Consider the following 23,371-nt stretch of genomic DNA (forward strand, 5'->3'; position numbering starts at 1 on the left):
TAGATATTTGATGTTACGGTGTGCGCTAAAAACACCTCTTAGTTTTTGCTATTATTATGATCAAGTACATTATGCAAGTGATAAAGACTGATGAAAATGGACCTGACCTAGCGCTTGCAAATATAGTGATAAAGGGACACTCGGTGTCTCCGAGACCACTGTACTGCATTACACTGCAGTAGCTATGAATTATGAGTAGACATTATTACAATTCAATCGGCCTTTACCACAGCGTAGCCAGGTGTTCAACTACATTAAAGGATACTACATTGTACTTCTATCTTCAACTACTATTTTGACCTTCGCTCCTATTATATTTATGCTCAAATTTACCAATGTGTATGATCAAATTTTGGGTTCTTGAGCACGATTGGATAGCCTAGTCGTAAAGATTTATTCTCTGTTGTCTCAGGTCATGAGTTCGACTCTGACTTACCTCGAGAATATCTGAAAACAGATACTCATTTGTAAGACTATAGGCCATATTAGTCAAAAATAAAATAAAAAATTTGGGTCCTTAGGATGGTGGAAATTTCAAATTTCGAATATCTCGATTTAAATCGAGCGCTTCTCAAGCAGTGTACGCTCTTGTTTAGTTGTTAGAACTAATCGTTATTCTGGATTACCAGCCAACAACCTGATGTCTGTCGTGGAGTAGTGCAAGAAGTTAATAGCAGCATTTTCGTAACAAATTCTTGAGCAGTTTAACAACAATGGATTCAATGATTCAAGTTTTAAAAATGGTAGGTTTGGTAGTTCAAGGTGTAAGACATTTGTCGTTTCACAATCAATAGGGGCACCTTTGGTAGTTTACTCGCCTGAAAAGAAGTCATGCATACAAGTACTATGTTCTGGTGACCTAATTAATCTCAATATCACGGACGACAGTCGTTCGGTTGGATTGTGTTTTGGATTCAGCGTAAATTTTGTACAGTAAATCCCTGTGAAGCACGGTCAGAAACACGGAAATCGGAATTACTTTGTGGAGCAACCTAACCTTTCTAGATGATTAATCGGATATATTAAAAGAATAGAGTAATATTTTTTTTATTACATCTATTATATTAATTTAAAATATATATGTTGTGATTAATCGGACTCAAAAATCGAATCGGTAAAATAATTTATAATGATTAATCGGTCAAGTCGGTAATTTTTAAAACTATACTCCGAATTCATTGTTGGAATCGGGAAAAAGAAAATTCTAAAAAATTTGTCAGTGGAGGTTTTTATCATGTACCTGGGGTAAAAAAATTCATTTTGAAAAGGTTATCCTAGGAGAGGTTTTTTTTTTCCTTTTTTTTACTGATATGGATCATATACACTGGACGGAGATCATCACTTTAGAGACTAATTTAGGGGTTATACTGCAATCATAATTATATTTTTTAAATCAAAATCTGTACCTCGATGTGCTTGCGTCTTATTCAAGAATCAAGATTGTGCTCAAGACATTGTGAGAATGCCAAATTCCCAATATTTAGAAGAAAAAAAATATCCTTGGTTTAAACTAATTTACTCTTTAATTGTTCAGTTGTGCTCAACAAAATACATTTAACTATTAATAGTTAATTAGGAGGCAACAAATTGAAAGCATCTAAACACATTAGAACCTCAATTACCATAAACATTTCGAAAAGGATCTTAAAACTAAAGCCATTCCTATTTCCTACCAATCCACCATACCAAGAATTTAAAAGAACTACAACTTCACAGTGTTCAGATCTCTTGCATTCTGAGCAAATTTACTTGATCAAGAGCTTCCGTTAGGAAAGCTTACACATCATGAGTTTTCCCTTGAAAATAACCATCATCAACATTCTCATACTATCTTCTTCTGCTCATGGCGAAATGAATACGCGGCCTTTTGGAAAAATATATGCATTTGGGGACTCCCTTACAGACACTGGCAACACACAGTCTGGCACTGGATCAAACCTTCCTTATGGCCAAACATTCTTTCACCATCCCACCAACAGATACTCTGACGGACGCCTCGTGATCGACTTTGTAGCTGAGTTGTTATCTTTACCATATTTACCACCTTATCGTAACACAACTGCTGATAAGTCAAGTGGTGTAAATTTTGCAGTTGCTGGTTCCACTGCTATTGAGCACGAATTCTTCGTACAGAACAATATCACACGAGATTATACCCCAGAGTCACTTGAAACTCAACTTTCTTGGTTTACAAAGTTCTTAGAGAGTCAAGGGTGTATAGACATAAAAGCTACATCACAGAAGTGCAAGGCAGTGTTTGATGAGGCCTTGATATGGGTTGGTGAAATTGGAGCTAATGACTATGCATATATAGTAGGATCTTCTGTCTCGGATAGAACAATTCAAGAGCTTGCAATCAAGAGAACAACTGATTTCTTAGAGGTAACTTATGTGTTCATACAACTACATACATGGTGTTCACTTAAAACCTACATTTAGCAACACAATTCTATAATGTTATATGATTTGTGTTTGATCTGTCCACAAAATGCCAAAAGTACAATATAAGCAGGTCGTAATTGAGTGAATACAAAATTCAAAATTTTTTTGTTGGTGAATGCATTTCTAATATCCTCTGGTATACTGAGAGAAGAGCAACAGGAACAAACGGAAGTATGAAAGAAAAATGCTATGTGGCAAAATTAATATGAAACTAGCTCTGACCATATATGATCCTAGCTTGTGTTGTCATCCCAGAAATTGTTCAGGAACTTACAGAAACAAAACTTAATAAAAATTGACTAGAATTTAAGTTCTTTAACAACTAATATGTTCAAAAAACATATATATTAATTAAGCACCATGTTACAAATATTTATAGGAATACGAAAATAATAATTTCAACTGTGTAACAAGAGCTTTTCAATAGTTAAATTATGCACTCATCGATCAGAATGAAAATAGGACATGCAGTAAGATATGGCAAAGCAGATATCGGGAATAGGTTTCTTACCTATTATTTGTGATTCAGATATTGTTGTATAAGGGTGCAAAGTATGTTGTTGTGCAAGGTCTTCCTCCAACAGGATGCCTCACATTGGCAATGTATCTCTCTCGAGAAGATGACCGAGATGACATTGGATGTGTTGGAAGTGTGAACAAGCGGAGCTACAGTCACAACACCATCTATCAAGCCAAATTGCAAGTTTTTAGGAAACAGTTTCCAGATGCTATAATTGTTTATGCTGATTACTGGAATGCTTACCACACTGTCATAAAGAATGCACATAATTACGGCTTCAATGAGCTGTACAAAGTTTGCTGTGGATCCAGTGGTGGGCAGTATAACTTTGATTCTTCTGGACCGTGTGGCTCGCCTGTCTCAACTACCTGTGCCAATCCCTCTGAGTATATCAATTGGGATGGAGTCCACCTCACTGAAGGCATGAACAAGGTGGTTTCTGACTTGTTTCTCCATGGAGCACTCACCAGCCCACCATTTCAGTACCTGCTAAGCATTAAAAAAAACTCTGGATGACTGATAAGTGATAGCACTCATCAGCGCAGGATTTTAATGCTCGTCAATGTGATCAACAATTCAACTCATAATTGCTACTGTATGAAGTGTTACTTATGTAATAATATTAGATTAGAGTTTATATTCTAATAAAGTGCAAGCTTTATCCCAAGGCCGGAACTTGTTTGCAGATTTGCTAAGGAAGGGTAAATTATCTTAAGGACATGATTACCACCCAAAAGGATAAAATTTAAGTTCATAGTACTAACGCCATCACTGTCTACCAGGTATCTTAATTCTCAACATCGTGTATGTAGAGCACATATAGGTTTTACACTGAAGCTTTATGAACCAACATGCTAGTTCCTCCAATATGTGTATAAGTATAACCATTATCAGTGACCAAGGAAATGAGGCAGAAGCTACACAGCCTTCATTACGATCATATATAACTAGGCCATGCACTGATATGACCAGCGTGGATATTCACCACTACATATCATTCAGTTAAGGAATTATAGTATTCTTGTAAAAAAAACTTGTCAGTTCCATGCTGTCTGCTGCAAGAAAGGTAATAAGACTTAGTAATGCAAGGTAATACTGCAGCAATGTGAAAGAACTGATGCACAGGGGAGAAGTCACTCTTAAGTTCCCCAAGCTACTCCATGCACGATTATGGCTAAGCAAGTTTGTCTGCAAAATAAAAGATACAGGTACTTAAAGATGGTACAAGATTAGATCTTATTTTGACTCAATTTACTCCATCTCTGCTACCTGCCCTTGTCTTCTTCCATAAATTGAAGGGTCTTCTATGAGAAAATGGAAGCCCCCCATCCCTTCTTTAACGGCTACAGGTATTAACATTCCGATGGAACAGATTTTGAGTACCTTAACTTGCTTGAAGTAAATAATCTAGTGAATATTAAGACTGCATCAACATTCACACACAAAGAAGACTATAATTAGAAATTTAGAAGTGGATTAGGCACATAACCTGGAAGCGAGGAATTACATCTGTGGGGCTCCTTGAGACAAAACTTTCAGTAGATAGTCAAATGAATGAATGCCATAAATGCCACCCTTTAGCTGGAAACCAGATTGCAGATATGGTGTTAAAGTGCATTAGAAGTTTTAACTGTGTCATCTGGAGAAAGCAAAGTGTTTTATGGTAGATAGAACTGATGAATTTATTTCCCTCCATATGCAAGGACATCACTGTCATTTGGAAATAACTCAGAGGTATATATAACAAGCACATCATCAAGACTACCAAATAAAGCATACAAGATAGCCATAATGCCTTTCTTCTACATATATTTCTCTTTCCAAATCACCCTCATTTTCATAACCATTTCAATCATTATCTTCCCTCCTCCCACACATGCTTCTACCCCCACACAGGCCTCTACTGCAGCAAGTGGTGCAAAACTTAGTACCTTTAGAAAGATCTATGCCTTCGGTGATTCCTTTACTGACACTGGCAATACAAGAAGCATTGCTGGAGCAGGCGCTTACCTCTCTGCCTCAAATCCTCCATATGGTCGCACATTCTTCCACCACCCAACAAACAGATTCTCTGATGGACGCCTTGTGATTGATTTTTTAACTGAGACACTCTCTTTACCGTATTTGCCACCTTACCTTCAGAAAGAGGCTGATAGATCACATGGCATTAATTTTGCTATTGCTGGTTCCACAGCTATAGAACACAGTTTCTATGTAAGGAACAATATAACAGCAGCCTACAGTTCTCAGGCACTTGAAACTCAACTTGGCTGGTTCCAAGAGTTCTTGGGCAGTCAAGGGTGTAGAAGCTCTACAACAACACCTCAGCAGTGCAATGCAGTATTTGATGAGGCTTTAATCTGGTTTGGTGAAATTGGAGTAAATGACTATGCATATAGTGTTGGTTCTTTTGTATCAGGCGATACCACACGCCAGCTTGCAATTAAGAGTGCTACTGATTTCCTGCAGGTAATTACTGCATAATGACTGTTATTTTATAGTCAATATACCCCTCAATTACTTGATCTATGTAAACTCATATAAAACATATATCAATTAACTAGACATTTAAAACATCAATTATGTCCTATTGAATAATTATAGAATCTGGTGCAAGAGTTCCTAGTTCCTCATAATTACAGATAAATTTTAAATTAGATACAAAAATACAGAAACAATCTCATACATCAGCAAAACAATATCAGATGAAGTGGACAGAAGTTACCTTCTGTTGTTTTACAGGTATTGCTCAGTAAAGGTGCCAAGTCTGTTGTTGTCCAAGGTCTGCCTCCAATAGGCTGCCTCACATTGTCCATGGGTGTCTCATCAGGCTTCGATAGAGATGATATTGGATGTGTTGCAAGCGTGAATGCCGTGAGTTACTATCACAACAACATCTACCAGGCCAGGTTGCAAGATTTAAGGAAAGCGTTTCCAAATGCTATCATTGCTTATGCTGATTACTTCAACGCTTACAGGACTGTCATGAGGAATCCACGCAACTTTGGCTTCTATGAGCTCTACAGCGCTTGCTGTGGAACAAGTGGCGGATCATATAATTTGAACCCGTTAGCACCATGTGGCTCAGTTTATGCAACCTCGTGCCCAAACCCATCTCAGTACATCAACTGGGATGGAGTGCACCTCACTGAAGCCATGTACAAGGCAATTTCTCAATTGTTTTTTACCGGAGGAGCCATTCACCCTTCATTTGCGTACTTAATAAGCCACTGAAAAAATAAACTACTACTGGCTGGACAGATCCTGAGAAGTTCTGTTACAGTGATCTCAGTGAGCTAATCTTCTCAATTATATGTATGTAGTTGGATAATATATAGTACTAGTAGACGTCGAATTTCTTGATATGAATAACATTGAATGTTCAATATATAAAATAGACACCTCTTACGTAGCTAAGAGTTTTCAGGTGAATAACTAAGTTCGAATTAAAGCATAAGAATGACAAGCACAACACATTTAGCTTCTAATTTCATATCAATAACTGATCTCTGCCTACAGTAAAAAAACTCGAGCAATACGAAAGAGCACAGCTAGCTAGAACCTCATGGGCAAGCAATGTTTTTACTGCCTTTATATTTTATATATGTTCTTTACATTGGATATTCACCACAAAAACAATAGATAATGTGGCTGTTTGTTTGGTGGAAGCAGAAGCTGTGTTTGTGTAAAAAAGTAGAAACACTTTTAAGAAGTTAAGAATGCTAACTTCTCTCTCACAGATTCTACTTCTTTTCCAAACACTTTTTTAACTTATTTACTTCTCAGTTCTAATTCACTTCTTTACTTTAAGTAAGAAATCACTTTTTTTAAGTTTGGCCAAACGGCCCCAATAAACGAGCAGCAAGCTGTGTCACTGACCTTACATGGCAGGAAACTATACATGGACCTAGCAATAATAAAAATTACTATCAGAGTGCAGTTATGACTTGCAAGACCAGCAGTCCTCACAATAAAAACTGAATTATTTTTTCACCTCAGCACACAAATGGCTAGCAGTATGATCAATTTACACAAAAAGAAGCATTGAAATTGTGAAATATATATATGAATGGAGTGTGAAAGCAATCACAAATTAGGGGAAACAATTAGAAAGAAGAAACAGGAGCTTACAAAAACAGCATGCAGGCCTGGTTAAAAGTAGATTTTACAGGTTTTTAACATCCCTCTCCGAGTCTCCCACCATCAAACCTTCATCTGTTCAAGATTTACTCGCACACACACACATATGACTTGTACCTGATCAAATTAGTAGTTTTTTTTTATTATTATTAGCTTATAGGCTTTTCTACACTTGAGTATCTTTCGATTTTTCATTAATCTTTATTTATAAAAAATATCCGTTTATAAAAGAAATTATTCATTTTATTAAAAAACACTATTTATGTTGTAAACAATTAACAGAATATTATTATTATTTTATTAAAAACCCCCTAAATAATTTTCATGAATAAAATACATGAGTGTCAACCTTATTTTATGAATAAATGTATGAGTGTCAACTTAAAATTAGTTTTAGTGATTATTCATCACAAGTTAAACTGTGAATACCCGTAAATATAAATATTTGTTTCTTAAAATTAATTAAATATCTATCAAATATAATAATTTATTTATTTTAATTATTCACGGCTTGAAAATTTATAAATATGTGAGATGCATAGAAACCCTCTTTTCAGATAAATTAAAAAGTTAATTATTTAATTATTATTTCGATAACAAAACAAATACTTGTCACTAGGGGTGAACACGGGTTGGGTTGGCCGGGTTAGGGGCAAAAATTCAACCCAACCCAATTTAATCGGGTTATAAAAATTCGAACCCGTTAACCCTCAAAAATATTTCCAACCCAACCCTATTATTCATACGTTGGGTTGGGTCGGGTTTATCGGGTTTTATCCTGTCAAATTTAAAAACTAACAAACACAATTTGTATGTAACTTAGTAGTTTAAATAGACTACACATTGCAGAAACACATTGCAGCATTTCAAAATTCTGGACTCAATCCCAGTCCCAGAGACATAGATGCACTAGTAATAAATTGCAGCATTTGCTTTTCAACTCCATCACTCTCTGCTATGGTGATTAACAAGTATAAAATAGACAAACAGATTTAAACTACTAAGCTACATACGGATTGTGGTTAAATAGACAAACACCTTGCATTTGCATAATAATCTAAGGATGGTTACGAACTATTATTAATAAATTTATGAATATTTACAGAGAAATTAACATAATAACAAGCTATGAACTAGAAGCATAGAGAAATGATTTAGGTCAGATGCTAATGGGCTAGGCTGCAATACTTTGATGGACTGTTATAATATCTAGCCTGCAATACTTTGATGGACTGTTATAATATCAATAGTGGACTAATGGACTATGTTATTTTAAACGGGTTGGGTTGGGTTGGGGTTAAAAAATTAAAAACCCTGACCCAACCCAATTTATTCGGGTTAATAAAAAACGAACCCAACTACTTCTCGGTTTGGAACGGTTCGGTTTGGTCGGCCGAAATAAGGTGCGGGTTGGGTCGGTTTTGCGGGTTAAACGGTTTTTTGTTCACCCCTACTTGTCACGAACACCCAACTTCTCCGTGATATCATTTTAAAATTGGTTATTTTAACTTTGAATAAATCTATCGATTACTCCCTCTGTCCCATTTAATTGTATACGTTTCTTTTCAACTGCTCGACACGCATTTCAATGCTCTTATAAAATATAGTTCCGTAACTTATTTTTGAGATTTTCTTTTTCTGAATAAAAATATAACATCCAAATTTTAATTCAGAAAAAGAAAATTTTAAAAATAAATTACACAACTACACTTTACAGGAGCATTAAAGTCCGTGCCGCGTCCCCGTCCCCCAATGTATACAACTCAGGGGGACGGAGGGAGTATTTTATAAATTATTTAAATAATTTTTATTCTATAACTTCATTGGTATGCAATTTTATAATTCTGATTTGATTTATCGTTGAAGTTGATTTTTCCTTTCATTCATAATTTTTTTTTTTTTGACAAATTCCTTTCACTCATTAATCTTTCTACATTCTACATTTCTGCTCGGTAAATAATGCTATAGAGGCTCGGCCCAACTTTATTAAGCCAATGCATATCGGATACAATTCAGATTGCAAATGAGGCGGGCCAGGCCCAAAGTTTAATAAACTAGTTTATAAATTGAGGACTCCCTGTGCCCAAAAACCAACGACTAAACTTTTAAAATTCGGCGAGTACAGTATAGATTTATTGTTGGAGTTAATTTTTGCTTTTGGACATGTTAATCTTTCTGCTTGGCAAATAATGGCATACAGGTTCGGCCCAATTTTATTAGGTCAGATGCACTTCAGGTTGCAAATATGGGCCAGGCCCAATGTTTGGACTGGTGGTCGTTGACCTTTACTCCTCGTGTACTTGCAGTCGAACTAAAAGCTTATGTTCTAGTTTCTAGTTCTACGAGGTTTATGTACGTTGTAAAACTTGTAATACCATTCATTGCTCTTATAAATAAATAAATTCGATACAATTAAATTATTAATCTCATTCACAGAGATGGAGAATTTCAAACTAAACAAATTATTTTGTGTTTTGGTCTTTCTAATTCTCTCTTTTCAACCTTCAATTCATGTCTCATCGATTTCTCCTTCTCACAGCCAGGTGTGTGTATATATATGTATATTGTATCTATAGTCTTGTTCAACTGTTCTTGTTTTTGTGAACCAAGTGAATTATACTTATATGTAATTGTTCTTGTGATCAATGTGCATTCTAGATGCATGTATATATTAATTGCCTTTGCTTAGAGTAGATCAATCTTAAATTGATATTTGTGATATTAGGAATTTCTATTTACTGTTTCGATTATACATGATTTACAAACATTCAATTTTAAGGATAATACTAGACTTCTACTTTTATCAAATCAATAATGATAAGTTGATAACGCTTTTAGCAGATCTAAATCATGGTTACTTTTGTCGATAGTAATTGGTATCAATTATATGCAAAACAGGGGAAGTAGATAGTAGTTGGACAAATTATGATTGGGGGTTAACAACACAATATATTATTTCCGGATCCTAACTTTACGTGTTATTCGTGGAAGTTGGATTAATCAGCTAATGGAACGAGCATTATTTTTAGGTAGAGTACTCCGTAAATACATGCTGCTGGTAGGAATTCGATTGATTTCAAAATGGTGATGATTCTTGGAATAGATCTTGCATTCATTGCCATACTAACAGTCTAACATACATTCATATAGTGTTGCCCTAGCATTCCTTGTGCATTAAAAGCTCTTTATATAATTGTCTATGTTAGAATGTAATCACTGGCTTTGTTTAATGTAGATTGATTTAAGTGTTGATCACAAATTTTAGGAAGCACTTTACTGTTTACATTCTATTTGATGCTACACAGATTTAATTGTAATACACAATATTAGGGTTCTACTTTTGAAAACATACATAATATCCCTTTCAGCCAATATGAGTAAAGATTTATTTTCACTTTCGTTATTGGAATAAATTATATATTAGAGTCATAGAGTAGTAGATAGGCAAGTTACTATTATATTCTTCTAAGTTAATTTAGAAGTAAGAATCTTTCTTGAAACAAACTCTACATCTTTATATATATCATGCACACTTTTTGCTTCATATTCAGAATGAAAATGACACTAGATCCAAATTTTGAGATGGGGAGACTTGATCTTACAACACATTCATGATCCAACAATAACTTTCCGTGATTCTTTGAAGAGTTGGATCAATCAGAATAATCATAAATGTTAACAAGAATGTATCTGTATAGACAAAGTTTTGATCCCCTAGGTAGAAGGATGACATAAAGATAAAGTATAAGCTCCGGTTATATTCCAAATAGGCTTTCGTTCATATTCATATCCAAGTTATTAAAGTAGAGCTCTTGCATACTTTGCACTGAATGTTTAGATTTATTTTTGCAATTGGTCATCAGTGCTCTTTGCTCTTGCGAATCTTTCGGTTTCCTACACCTTTGGAAATATTCCAGGTTCATAATGTTAAACTGCTTTCATTATAATTGTTTTCTTTCTTTCACTACAGGCTCAAGAAGAACATGCAGCTTCAAGGTAAATGGCTTTTCTTGATAAGTTATTTGCGACATACACCACAGAATGTACCGAATAAAACTTTTAATTTGATCAAATATGTTTACCATATATTGACATGCAGGCTTCATAAAAACAATGACGGGAATGCTGATGAAGTGCATTGTTCCAGAGAAAGAAGCAGGGCTGCTTGGAAGATCATTGAGGAGGTATGCATAAATCAATGGAAGTTACAATCAAAAAACTATTAATGTGGTAACGAATTTGAAAACTGTTCCTATATGCAGTATCTCATGCCATTTGTGGAACAAGAAAAGTATCAGCTTTCTCAACAATGTAGGCTTCACCCTGACAATGATATCTACAGAGATCAAGAGCAGCACAAGATACACGTGGACATAAACGAATGGCGTTGTGGATACTGTAAGAAAAGCTTCCGATCAGAGAAATATCTTGACCAGCATTTTGACAACAGACACTCCAATCTTCTAAATATTGTATGTAGATCCTTGACTCTTACTTTTCATTAAAAGCGAACAAAATTTGCAGTTATCGTGCCATTTTATTTGAGCGTGTAATTTGTTTGTTGGTGTGTTCCTTAGAAGGGTGTGAAGGTGCGAGTCTGTGAGAGCAGTGAACATTGTATTACCTGTAGGGTATTAGCTACCTTTGTATGGTTTGATATAATCTGGGATTACAGGGTAAATGAAAGTATGATTTATACAGCAGAGATCTATTGCTGTATGTTACGAATAAAAAACAATTGGAGAAGATCAGAACGAGCGGCTAGCATTATAAAGAAGGGTAGCGGTCCACAGCCATTACTGTGGAGCACTTAGGTAACACACAGATTTTGGTCCGTTGGCTGCTGGACATGGGAATCCCCGTCCAGCGCTAAAAAAGCGCTGGACATGTTAAAATTTTAATATGATCCTGGCCGCTGGATATGCATCCAACGGCCTAAAATCTGTGAGTTCATTAACCAGTCCCTGGCATATGACTGCCAGGGACCCGGACCCTATAAAGAATTAATACTTGCTAGAAACAACGGTCAAAATTATTTCATTAGACAGATTAATCATGAATGTGATTTATAATAAAATAAATTTCATTGTTTGGAATCCTAATATTTAGCTATTACTTTGAGTTCAAACTGGGAAAGAACAGTAATCGCTGATCTGGCAAAATAGTCATGTTGCAATATTTCCACTTTCACCTTATTTTCAACGTAATTTTTTTCTCTTGTCATATGGCAATTTTTAGTGGAAACAGACTATAGATTCTGTGTCAGTAATTAACATTAAAATACAAAAAATTGTATTATATCCTACACTTTCCTTCGTTAAGTTGTTATGGTTAATCGAATGTGTTGAGATGGAGCCTAGGTTCTTGAAGCACGACTGTAGGCCTTTACTAATTACCCATCTTTGAAGTTCTTATTTGTTGCTTTTGGAGGAGTTGTGATGTACTAAGGGTTTTGCACTTTTTATAAATTCAGAGTCACAGCAAGTGCTTGGCTGATTTGTGTGGAGCTCTTCATTGTGACCTTGTAACGGATTTCAAGGCCAAAAAGAATAAATGCAATCCTTCAGCATCTGCAAGGAACAAGCACTTGTGTGAGGTTCCCTTCATCTACTATACCTCTCTTATTGGTAATTAAGGTTTTTGTTTACTCATTGCAAAATGTTTTTTTGCAGGGTCTTGCTGATAAGTGTTTTCCTATAAATCAGGGGCCCTCAGCTAATCGACTTCATGGTATCATATCTCACACACACGGACACATCTATAATATTTTTTGTTCTGTTATGTGCTTTCTTATATAAATTCTCATGATCCTGACAGAATTATTCTTGCGTCAATTTTGTGATGCGCACACTTGTTCAGGAGGGCACAAACCATTTTCCAGGGGAAGCAAGGTGCTTGCTGTTCTTAACTTTTTTAGACTAATTTTATGAATTGAAGTCCAAATCCAATTTGAAGAGGCCATTATTATTGCTCCAGATGATAAATATTCATAAAGATTATCTACCGACGAAGAATCAAATTATCACTATATTTATTCCTTTTTCTTCCTCTTCTCCTAACTGTGCCAGTGTTATATTTATGCCTTTGCCTTTGTGTGGTTTAAAAGTTGGGAACAAGTCGCAACATGTGACTTATTTCAACTTATAAGTCGCAAAAGAGATTTGCTAGCCAGCCAAATCACCGGTCTGTTAATCTAGGTTAAATGTTGGCACTAAAAAAATAATATGAATTTTGTGTTTGCAGAAGAACTATCTAGAGAACTACTACTAGCTGTCCGGTTTTACGTAAAAGACCATGGGGTCTTGAATCTTGATACACACATGCTATGTACTTGTAGGAGAGAACTAAGTGTATTACTTTGGAATATGTTGCCCATTCCAATCAATCAAATTCCTCAACCAAACAGTAATAATTTGGAATGAGCTTGAGATAGCGGTGGGTTGTGTAGTTTGATTTGATGGACACCTAAAATAATAATGTGAAGAGCTAGGACTTGATTTAGTGAAAGTGATTTTTATCTAGACACCCTTGCAAGCTTAAGATAATATAGCCATCGGTGAAACTAGAATTTTTTGTATTTGTAATTTTGTTATAAATATTGTTAGTTAACATTTAAAAAAGAAAGCAATATATGCACCTTATTTCTTAGGTGGTGTTTTTAGTTTTTCACTCTAACAGTTTGCGTATAACAAAACATCAACAAAAACTTAGTTATGATGACTCATAAGGCAGAGGTATGACGTAGTAAGCTTATGACGTGTCTTTGTTATTATGATTTATGAGGAGGTATGATTTTAATGATGTCTCGTTCGATATTTGCAGAAGCATACTAGCATTTTCTACCTTGTTATTTCAATTTTGACCTCATTGCTGGTTGCTATCTTTTACATCGTTGTTTATGTGTATAGAAGGTACGATTTAAAACTCTAATCTCCATAATTTGTTCCTACCTCTTACTTTACTGCTACGGGTTATAATATATTTGCGTATTTCAGAGGAATGAGAAAGGACAGCCAAGGATTTAAACGCATCTCACGACGGGGACAAAAGCCAAAACCATCATAGCGGTAAGCACCTGACACCTAACAAAAAGAAAGTGGATCTCTGTGCTTACAGTCAACTATTATATGAAATCAGTTCACAGGTATTGTGTTGGTCGTCTCACGTTTCTTTTGTCTTACTCTTACTCTTGTGTATAGCAAGCTTTTCTGGAGTTCACCAAGTCACTTGCAAGATTGAGAACTCTGACCATGAAGATCTTATAGTGATGAAACTTAAAAAAATCTTGGAAACTCCTTAAAATCAAAGATTTTTTGGCGTAGACAACCTTTCAATAGGTGTAACTTTTGTTGTATAACAGGGTTCTCATAATTTGGTTCGATCAGTTCGTATATATACTACACTGATTTCTTTTTCTACTCAGTTGATTGTATAATTAAATGTAGAAAATATCATTAAATAAATATGTTTATCATATTAATAAATATGTTCTCTACAAATTATGAGAACCCTTTGCATTGTACTGTTTGCTGCTTAATGATCCTTTCTATATCGACCTAAGTTATGTTAATTTTGCCTCCATTCCTCCATTTGACACTGATGATATTCACACATTCCAGAAAGAAGGCATGATCTGTAGTGACTCGCTCAGAATATTTTCTGTGAAATCAACGTGGGAATCAGGCATTCAGGAAGAACAGATCACCGCCTGTAATTCTTCAACTAGTGTCTTATTCATTGTTTGTTCAGTTAGTCTGTGTACATTGATTTACACGCCTCTGCAATTAAATCAACAATTCTGTTTTATCCCTACGTCCTTTGCTTGCAACAGGTTGGTTAGAGTTTTTCTTCACTTTTAGTACATCCTATTTTTTTATTCAATTTTTACATAATGCAGCAGGTTCTACCAGTTTCCACGCCTGGACTCCTTTAACTAATCCTTTTTAACATTTTCACCGACGTTACGTTAGCATTTCCAGCACGAAGCTGCAACAATGGGTTTAGATTTCCATCCCAGCACCAAGCACCCTTTCTCCTCCACAATGGTATACCCTTCGCAGTACTCACGTTTTCCTAGCCACTCTTTTGCCCGAGCAATCATCTTGATTGGTGCGGGCTGAAACCCGGCTCTGCTCATCCTCCTGCGCCATTGATCTACCCTCTCGTGTCTCTCCATCCTTGCTGGCCCCTCACAACTCACGATGTTCTTAATCTCCTCAGCAAAGTAGAACTGTTCAATCTTTGCACGTCGTGTGTCATATTTAGGCAGCATTGCATCAAGAGAATCGAATATTGCAGAATAGTAATGCAGAGCTTCCATAAACCTCCCAAGGAAGAATGGCCCATTATGGCTCGAATCCTGCTCAACAAGAACTAAAACCTTAGGGGATAGCTCGTGAATTATTTGCAGAACTGCGTTTAATGCACCTCTGCTCTCTTTCACCACACAGTGCAGCTGAAGAATGCTATTGATTGCAACAACCTCGTTTTTACGGAGTTTAATATCTTCAGGCCTAAGGTTTTCCAAGCTACTCTCAACTACTGAGAATTCCAAATTTATTCCCAAGCTCCCAGCATAGGCCTCGAGCTCATCCCCAATGATCTGGTATTGATCAACGCAAAGGCCAACACCTGTGATTCTAACACAATGTGGAGGCTGGCCAGTCCGGTTGGCGAGACTATTAATTAGATGACGCCACTGCTGACCATGTGGCAAACCAAGGGACATGCCCAAGTCCACCACATGAACGAACTTCTCTCCCTCAAAGGCTTCCAATATCGATAAATTGGCTACAAAATGTCCGAATTGAATGTGTGGACAGACTTCATAGACAAGGCGTAAGGCTTCTTCCTTCTTCTCAGATGCAATGTCCATTATATTCATTGTTGCTGCAGTTAAACCAACTGTCCCTAGTGGCTGAACAAGTGCCAGCCGATCAGTAAGTCCCTGGACAAAGCACGAAGCAACACGCTGAAAGGAAGACCCAAAGACCAGAGCATTTGCCCTGAGTTCAGCCAGTAAAATTGAGGCATGTGACTTATCTCGACATGCCACAGCTTCAGCACATGATATCAGAAGCTGCACAAGTCTCATTCCATCAGCAACTCCATCCTCTCTCGTCTCCCCATTCTCCGGTCCAGTAATCTCTGATGTTGCCTCTTCAACACCTTCAGCAGCAAGGTACCTCTGTGTATAAGTCTTTATGTGGTCTCGAATGTGGAGCCCTGGCAGGCTATTCAAGCTACTAGTGCTGATCGTGCGACTGATCATGCTGCTGCTTCTACTTCCCACACTGCCCTTACTGTACAGGCTATTGTAAGTACTTTCAAGAAACTCACCCATGCTGGTGGTTCTTTTCAACCTCTTATAGCTCCCAGTTTCATCAGATAAAGTCGGAATCCAGGTCGAGGCAACATCATTCACATTCTGTAAATGCACAAATGGATAATCAGCCATGGCTGAACTTCGCGAATCAAGGCCACTCAGTTGAACATTCTGTTCATTGTCATACAAAGGATGGGCCGAGAAACTATAAGCCATGGCACAACTCAACTTACTGGTATGTCCCTCACTCTTGCTCCTTATTTCTCAACTAATAGATATTCAAATGAGCTCTGAAGGAACATAATACATCGCACAACTGCCTTAAATAGAACTCTGAATTCTTGTTCATCGTCGATTACTAGGTAATCTACTTGAAAACAAATGCTGATTAATATAAAACAAAGGTCATGGTGGGCTTTGGAACAAAAAAGTTTCTGTCTGCATGTTAAAGGTTGAGCATAAACTATAACATAGATCAATCAGAGAAAGCCGAAACTATGTATTCTCCTAAACTTTGGGATCTTATACATTGGCCTGGTTGCAACAACCAAACTATTGATGCTCAACATTTTATTTTATTTTTCCTCTAAATAAATATCTGCGAAGCTGAATCAGCATGATGTGACATTGATTTCATAAAGCATTATGCTATATTCTTCTTATCAGCTATTGCGATTGTCTCTTGAATTGTTTGCTGATTCTAGCAGGGGCTTGGCCAGCCATTGGAAAGAAAATTAGCTAGTCACATCAAAAATCTCAATATATTTGATTGTTCAAATATTTTAAAACTAACCTGTGTAATTCTTTTATAGATGCCTTCAGATACGTGTAAAAAGTAAAAAAGACAAATACGAACAAAGGGAGTATTTGATTAAAAGTTGGGTCGGCATCTGACCCTCCCTGTTCTAACCTTGTGGCTAGGCCTAAGCTCCTTAGTACTTAGAGCAACAATGTATCATACTAAAACTCTAAAGAATAAGTTTCAACAATACATATAACCTCATGCTTTCTGAATATTCTTTTTAACAGTGACTTCTTGTACGGCCGGCCTGATTATAGAATTTATGACATAGTAAACGCATGAAAGGAGACTTATTGTACACAGTGTTGTACTAATGGCGAAGGACTAAGACCTGAATTACGTATATATACAAAGTGTTAGTCCGTAAAAAAAAAATTAAAATCTTGGCAAAAGTTTAATAGAGTACCTGAGTAGAAACCATATCTTCTGCGAAATGTTCTGCCTTTTTTATCTTTCGTCAATAAGAATTAATGAAATTCCTGTTAAATATTAGTTATATTGTTGATTCAGTTGCCCTGCTACCGAAAGAAGAACATATGAATCGGCATATCTCTCTCTGCTTCGAAGAATTCTTTGCCGAGAGATTCCAATAGTAAAAAACGAAAAAAGAATGTTAAAGATCCATCAAAATGCTTTTACTAGGCGGCAATATTTTATCAGGTAAAAAGTGTGTTTCTGTCTACTTATATTTCCTGGTGATTCAAATTTGAAACATTCTTCGCTCCAGTTCAAAGTTTAAACTAATACAACACAAGAAAAAGTTCTTGTCCATGAACTTCTGCTTTGGAATCTATCTAAAGAATACAAAATCCAGGATCAACCTTAAGCATTCGACTTCTTTACACCAATTCAATATATATAGCTACTTTCTGTAGAACTAAAGCCCAGGCATATATGTTATCAGACTTTCCTAATGCGAAGTATTTTTCTTTTACTCAGAAACTTCATTTTTGGAATGAATTGGAGCGATATCAAGATATTTGCCGTTCAAATTACTTTTTGAAGAGTATTATGAGTATCTGTGCTTGAACTAACTAAATAAACATCTATGGTTTATCAAAACATCAGGGGGTTGGACTGTTTACTGATCGGAGGTCATGTTCTTTTAAGAGTTTAAAAAGCTAATTATATATGGATTGGGTTGCTGGATTAAATAAGCATGTGCATGTATTATCAAGAAACAATTTGCAGGTCAGCAGGTACATTGTCGCTTAATCAACTTTCTTGTGGTCCTTCTGTATCGGAGTATTATTTTCGTGTTTTTCTGTTTCTATCATTGCTTCAGACTATAATTAATTCTGAATAAAATTCGGATAGAATCATAAATATCTAAGCAGCCTGCTTTCAAGGATATTTTGACGCGAGACTAATGTAAAATGCTTTCAGGGATATTTTGATACGAGATTGATGGAAAATACTGAACCCGAATGACTGTGAATCAGAGTCACAGCTACAAGGCAACAACAATTTAAAGGTAAAATTCTGCATACAGGGACCTTTTCAGTTTTTGCTGTTTGATGCGGAAATCTTGAGTACCAGTATAAACTTTATTGATAATAAGTTATGACTGATGAATTAAAATAGCTAAATACATAGTAACCTTACTTATAAAGAAGAACGAAAGACGTATGCTAAATATGATTACACCCTGGAGATCAGAATTGAATACTTAACTTTAAAGAGACAGAGAGATAAAAGATGTATCATCACTAGTTCAACAAATAGTTAGTACTGAAATATTGCTTCAGTGATAGGGATGAGGTGAATTCATCTCGTGCAAACGATGGCAGCTAGCAGGAGGATAGCGGAATTGACACCGTCTTCTTCAAGATTAGAACTGCTCCTCTTGAATTTGCTAGCTTTTCCTTTGTTGCATTGGAGTAGCACTGTTTGTTGTTGAGCGTTCATGTTCTGGTGATGCTCATACATCTGGAACATGATTTCTTGATTCTCCTTGCCTGTTTCTTCTTGTTGCTTCCTCATCTTCTTCGTCGCTTCATTCACCTTCGACACCATTTTCTTTCTGATAAGAGGGAGTTAGAGATTTTATGTAGTTAACAGAAATAAACTAGAGGGAAACAATATAGTATATGCTGGTGTTTATGATACTTGAGAGGTTTTGTGCATGGTAGTAAACAACACACAAGCCTTCTCTATATATAGCCCCAGATGTTAGCTTAAAGACCGGATTATTATAAAATATGTAAAAATATTGTGATTATTAAAATTTAAAGACTTAGCAATAGAATTTGTTCAGCTAAGCTGGCCTAGCTATTGCAATTATAGATTTTGGGACCACCTGCGACATGATACTATTTGAATATGTTTCCCCATTCTCTATGTAACTGCGATATCGAATATGGGGTTAATTTTGGACGTCAGTACCATATATGCAAGTAGTTTCCTGTCAATTCGATATTTTTAAAATTTTATGTTGTATAAAATTATTTATCGAATCAAATCCAGCCATACTAATTTTTATAGGTCTGTGAGCTATCCCAAAAAACGGCACTGCAACTATTTTCGTATAACATAACATCAGCTTATCTGTCCCGATAGGATCGAGTAAAAATACAATTAAGTTTCTGTCAAGAAATTGATTTAGCATGCTATTATGTAGTACTATAGCTGAAATATTTGAGAGACGAAATTGTTCTGTAACAAGTAGATCCCACAAAACCACCAAAATGTATATAAAAAAAACTATCTTCTCACAGGCATGCAGTTACAAGTCTTGTGTGGGTATTTAATATTTCTACTTTTGAATGGTAGGAATATACATTATCTGACATCTGTATGAACCTAACCTTGATTTGAAATTTGCTCCCTCCAAATGGATTTCATTCAAATAAACAGCAGGTATATATAAACTGTAAAGTTAACAAAAAGGAGTAAGAAGATGGCATGAAAACCGAACGTCAAGTCCTGGAAGCTGTAGTGTTAATTATTACTTGTACCGGTGTTAATGATACCGTTGAAAAGAGATATATCGTATGGAAGATATATATCGTATCAGCTTATCTATATAGTGGACATATATACCGTGATTTCTTTCAACCATGTCTTCAGTTTTAAAAGAACACAGATATGAGCAATAGGCCAAATAATTAAAGATCTATCTTCTGAGACTCAAATCTCCATATTGTAAGAAGCAACAGGACACTTGGATGATAAATATATCCTGTGTTGAAGAGTACTCTATAAAATAGTAGATTTTTTTTTTCCTTATAATATTTTAATATTTAGATGAATTAATTAGTAATTTAAAATTAGGTGTTATGTGAAAGAAATATACCATTGGGAAAAAATAGCTGCTTATCTATAACATATTACGCGGAAATCAGACAGAAAGAGTAACTATGGCTTTAAATAAAACGCTTTATAAAAACAGTGTCTCTGCAGTGTGAGATGTTATATGTTTGTTAATGTAAGTGGGCGGTGAAAGTGTAAGTATGAGCAAAACAATGTCACCATGTGAGTGTGTATTTAAGTGATAAAACTGTGTGTATCAGTATTCAGTAAAGTGTCGAGGGGGGGAGGATAAGGTCGAGGGGAGGTTATGAGAACATGCAGCAGCTCGTAACATGCATGCATGCAGGCCACTCCCCCCGTCATTTCAGCCTTATCTATTTCATATCTCATGTACATAAATCATATTTCTTGTAGTGATTGCATCTATATATGTCACCGTCCATTTCTTTTATGCTGTGCAGATCGATGCAATTCCGGATGGACTCCCAATACTATAATACTCCACAGACATGCATGGGCTCCGTTTTTTCTTGCTAAAATATTTGGTTGATGAATCTACTCAGAATTCGATGCAAATCTATGTTACACATATTGGGGCCGTTTGGGCAAGCTTAAAAAAGTGACTTCTTGCTTAAACTAGAGAAGTGGAGCAGAAGTGAGAAGTAAATAAGTGAATAAAGTGTTTGGAAAAAAAGCAGAAGTTGTGAGAGAGAAGCTAGGATTTCCAGCTTCTTAAAAGTGCTTCTGCTTCTTTACACAAACGGGTCAAGAAAAGCAGAAGCCAGAAGCAGCTTCTGCTTCTGGTAAACAAACAGAGCCATAACCTCCCGACCCCCAAACCACAAACAAACAAACAAACAGAAATACTGTACAAGTTAGCGTTGAGTCTTGCTTAGTTTATGATACAAGAAATAAGGTGATAAGGTTCATATCAGGCAAGCCCTGCAACTGCAACTTGTAGGTACTAATTATAAGAGGTGTTACTTGTACTCAAGCAAGTCATGGTGACTATATGATTTTAGCAAACTCTTTAAGTTTTCTTCACTCTTGCAAACTTCAGGTAGATATTAACTCTTTTATGGTTATTTGGTAACTTTAAATTCATTTGAAATTCTGACATGTTATGACAATCAGAAAAATTTCAGTCTGGATTAATTTGATTCAAAGACATCCAGGTTAATTTGTGATTCAATTTAATTATATCAATCAATCAAAGTTATAGTGGAAATTAGTTTAACAGCTCACAGGAATGGAAAAAGCTAAAAAGAATCAAGTAGCACTGCCTCAATGAGCTGTTTCCAAAATATATGGTGTCTATTACTACTAGCGGCGCCTTAAAAAAGTGAGGAGCCAGTCCACTAGTCCAGGAAGAGGCTGGTTATAAAACAGCTTCTGAGCAACAACGAACCAATCAAAAATTGGTTCATAATTGAGATACATATAGTGAAAGACAATGATTCTCCATATCTGTGGACAGTGGCTATGTATGCACCTTGAACAAAAAACACACACCCTCTCTCTCTCACTATTATGTATCATGTTTATTATAAACATGTTTTGAATTTATGTGTTTAATAACGCAGGGGTTTTAGGTCCACTGGGAGAATTATACATGTGCAATCTGCAAACCCATGTGGTCTGGTCATGTGTGTTTGCCTGCTGCATTCTTGTCTTATTCCAGACATGGCTTTTCAATTTTCATCATCCCGCTTTCAGCTTTAATTCTTCAACTTGATGCGAGGTATGGATCGAGCTAAATATTAATCTGACGCAATAGTATCAACATAAATACTGCCTACATGCATGAACATTCTTAATTTACGTTATCAGTAAGTACTTATTCTTGATTCTCATGTCGAAAGTTTCTGCGGACAACTCAAATGTCTCGTACTAATGGAGTTGACAGCTTCTTAACGGATTTGGGACATGATTTTTCAAGATTCCTCCTCTTATTATGAGTCCGTTTGACTGATTTTAAAATTATAATTTATAATGATTTATTGTGATGATTTTAGAGTTTAAAATATTTGTTTTGGTAATTTTGACTAATTATAATATATAGGTTATTAAAAAGTAACAACATGAAAAAAATGATTTGTGGACAACTCTTATATAAAAAAAAAATTAAGTCACCGAAATATATAACTCAAACTATCTTCTGATTTTAAGAGTTTCTTTTAGCTTTAAGCCGACTTCTGACTTGTTAATGAAACATATATTTTTCAGTTTAAAGTCAAAAATAGCTTAAAATCCTAGTTAAAGCCCACACATACCAAGACATAATAGTTTTGAACTTAACAGGGATAAAAAATTGACACAAAAACTGCAACTACCTTCTAATCAAAACAAGGATAAAAATTTATGTCACAAAAACTGCAAGTTCCTTCTAACTAAGTGCTCAATAGTTATTTGAATCTTGATGCAAGCCATATAAATATTTAGGCTCTCCTAATTACTCACAACACATAACATGGGGCAGCTGCCCCTGGAGTTCATTAAGAAAGCTGAGTACTTGAGTTGGTATTATGACAATGCTTCTGTTCTGTACATGCTGCATGCATATGATATGGCGGTTGTGGAGGGAGAAAGAGACAACTAAGTGATAGGGAGACTATGAGGCCATTGTCCTTGACATCAGGAGGGGGTGGCCTTAGATAATGGGCTGTTGCCCATTCCAGGACAAGGCAATGTATTTGACCCTCCTTAATTTCAACATTAATTCTGCATGATTTGTAAACAAAGCAACTGTATATACATGGCATTTGACAAAATAAGCTAGTAGTCACTGAATCTCACCATCTCGACAAAGTAGTCATCATCCACTTCTCATGACCAGTCTCTTCGATTGCTTTATAGTACTCTATAGCATTTGTTTTCTTGTATATTGTAT

At 35.7% G+C, this 23,371-nt stretch overlaps 4 protein-coding genes and 2 long non-coding RNA genes across 10 annotated transcripts; 4 read left to right on the forward strand and 2 right to left on the reverse strand.

The window, feature by feature from the left end:
- Positions 1-1,604: 1,604 nt before the first annotated feature.
- LOC135150805 (uncharacterized) lies at positions 1,605-7,221 on the reverse strand. 5 transcript variants are annotated; one of them, XR_010289095.1, is made up of 7 exons: positions 7,094-7,221; positions 5,688-6,236; positions 4,452-5,438; positions 4,232-4,369; positions 3,206-4,150; positions 2,954-3,126; positions 1,605-2,429 (listed from the first exon to the last, which is right to left on the reverse strand). It is a non-coding gene; the product is annotated as an uncharacterized LOC135150805 (long non-coding RNA). The 5 variants fall into 5 exon arrangements; XR_010289097.1 differs by having other exon boundaries at positions 4,232-5,425; XR_010289094.1 differs by having other exon boundaries at positions 1,605-2,349; positions 4,232-5,438.
- LOC108205666 (GDSL esterase/lipase At3g48460) lies at positions 1,786-3,629 on the forward strand. Its single transcript, XM_017375670.2, has 2 exons — positions 1,786-2,382; positions 2,972-3,629. Exons 1-2 carry the CDS (start codon positions 1,786-1,788, stop codon positions 3,476-3,478), a joined length of 1,104 nt encoding a protein of 367 aa, XP_017231159.1. The 3' UTR covers positions 3,479-3,629.
- On the forward strand, positions 4,743-6,236 carry LOC108205665 (GDSL esterase/lipase At3g48460). Its single transcript, XM_017375669.2, has 2 exons — positions 4,743-5,431; positions 5,705-6,236. The coding sequence occupies exons 1-2, from the start codon at positions 4,754-4,756 to the stop codon at positions 6,194-6,196; spliced, it is 1,170 nt and encodes a 389-aa protein (XP_017231158.1). The 5' UTR covers positions 4,743-4,753; the 3' UTR covers positions 6,197-6,236.
- Positions 7,222-9,431: 2,210 nt separating the features above from the next.
- On the forward strand, positions 9,432-14,169 carry LOC108205832 (uncharacterized). Its single transcript, XM_017375927.2, has 9 exons — positions 9,432-9,645; positions 11,073-11,098; positions 11,202-11,286; positions 11,365-11,574; positions 12,576-12,698; positions 12,775-12,832; positions 12,920-12,993; positions 13,925-14,013; positions 14,098-14,169. The coding sequence occupies exons 1-9, from the start codon at positions 9,541-9,543 to the stop codon at positions 14,165-14,167; spliced, it is 840 nt and encodes a 279-aa protein (XP_017231416.1). The 5' UTR covers positions 9,432-9,540; the 3' UTR covers positions 14,168-14,169.
- A 133-nt stretch (positions 14,170-14,302) lies between these two features.
- Positions 14,303-16,863, reverse strand: LOC108205831 (GRAS family protein RAD1). Its single transcript, XM_017375925.2, has one exon. It carries the CDS (start codon positions 16,641-16,643, stop codon positions 15,069-15,071), a length of 1,575 nt encoding a protein of 524 aa, XP_017231414.1. The 5' UTR covers positions 16,644-16,863; the 3' UTR covers positions 14,303-15,068.
- A 1,180-nt stretch (positions 16,864-18,043) lies between these two features.
- LOC108205834 (uncharacterized) lies at positions 18,044-22,551 on the forward strand. Its single transcript, XR_001804023.2, has 3 exons — positions 18,044-18,428; positions 18,616-18,703; positions 20,943-22,551. It is a non-coding gene; the product is annotated as an uncharacterized LOC108205834 (long non-coding RNA).
- Positions 22,552-23,371: the final 820 nt, after the last annotated feature.

Source organism: Daucus carota, chromosome 2 (assembly GCF_001625215.2).
Source record: "Daucus carota subsp. sativus chromosome 2, DH1 v3.0, whole genome shotgun sequence".
Classification (NCBI taxonomy): domain Eukaryota; kingdom Viridiplantae; phylum Streptophyta; class Magnoliopsida; order Apiales; family Apiaceae; genus Daucus; species Daucus carota.

Coding starts and splice junctions, on each gene's coding strand:
- LOC108205666 (XM_017375670.2), top strand. CDS start 1,786: ATGAGTTTTCCCTTGAAAATAACCATCATCAACATTCTCATACTATCT. Junction 2,383..2,971: donor GAACAACTGATTTCTTAGAG/GTAACTTATGTG, acceptor TTTGTGATTCAG/ATATTGTTGTATAAGGGTGC.
- LOC108205665 (XM_017375669.2), top strand. CDS start 4,754: ATGCCTTTCTTCTACATATATTTCTCTTTCCAAATCACCCTCATTTTC. Junction 5,432..5,704: donor GTGCTACTGATTTCCTGCAG/GTAATTACTGCA, acceptor GTTGTTTTACAG/GTATTGCTCAGTAAAGGTGC.
- LOC108205832 (XM_017375927.2), top strand. CDS start 9,541: ATGGAGAATTTCAAACTAAACAAATTATTTTGTGTTTTGGTCTTTCTA. Junction 9,646..11,072: donor TTTCTCCTTCTCACAGCCAG/GTGTGTGTATAT, acceptor CTTTCACTACAG/GCTCAAGAAGAACATGCAGC. Junction 11,099..11,201: donor GAAGAACATGCAGCTTCAAG/GTAAATGGCTTT, acceptor ATTGACATGCAG/GCTTCATAAAAACAATGACG.
- LOC108205831 (XM_017375925.2), bottom strand. CDS start 16,643: ATGGCTTATAGTTTCTCGGCCCATCCTTTGTATGACAATGAACAGAAT.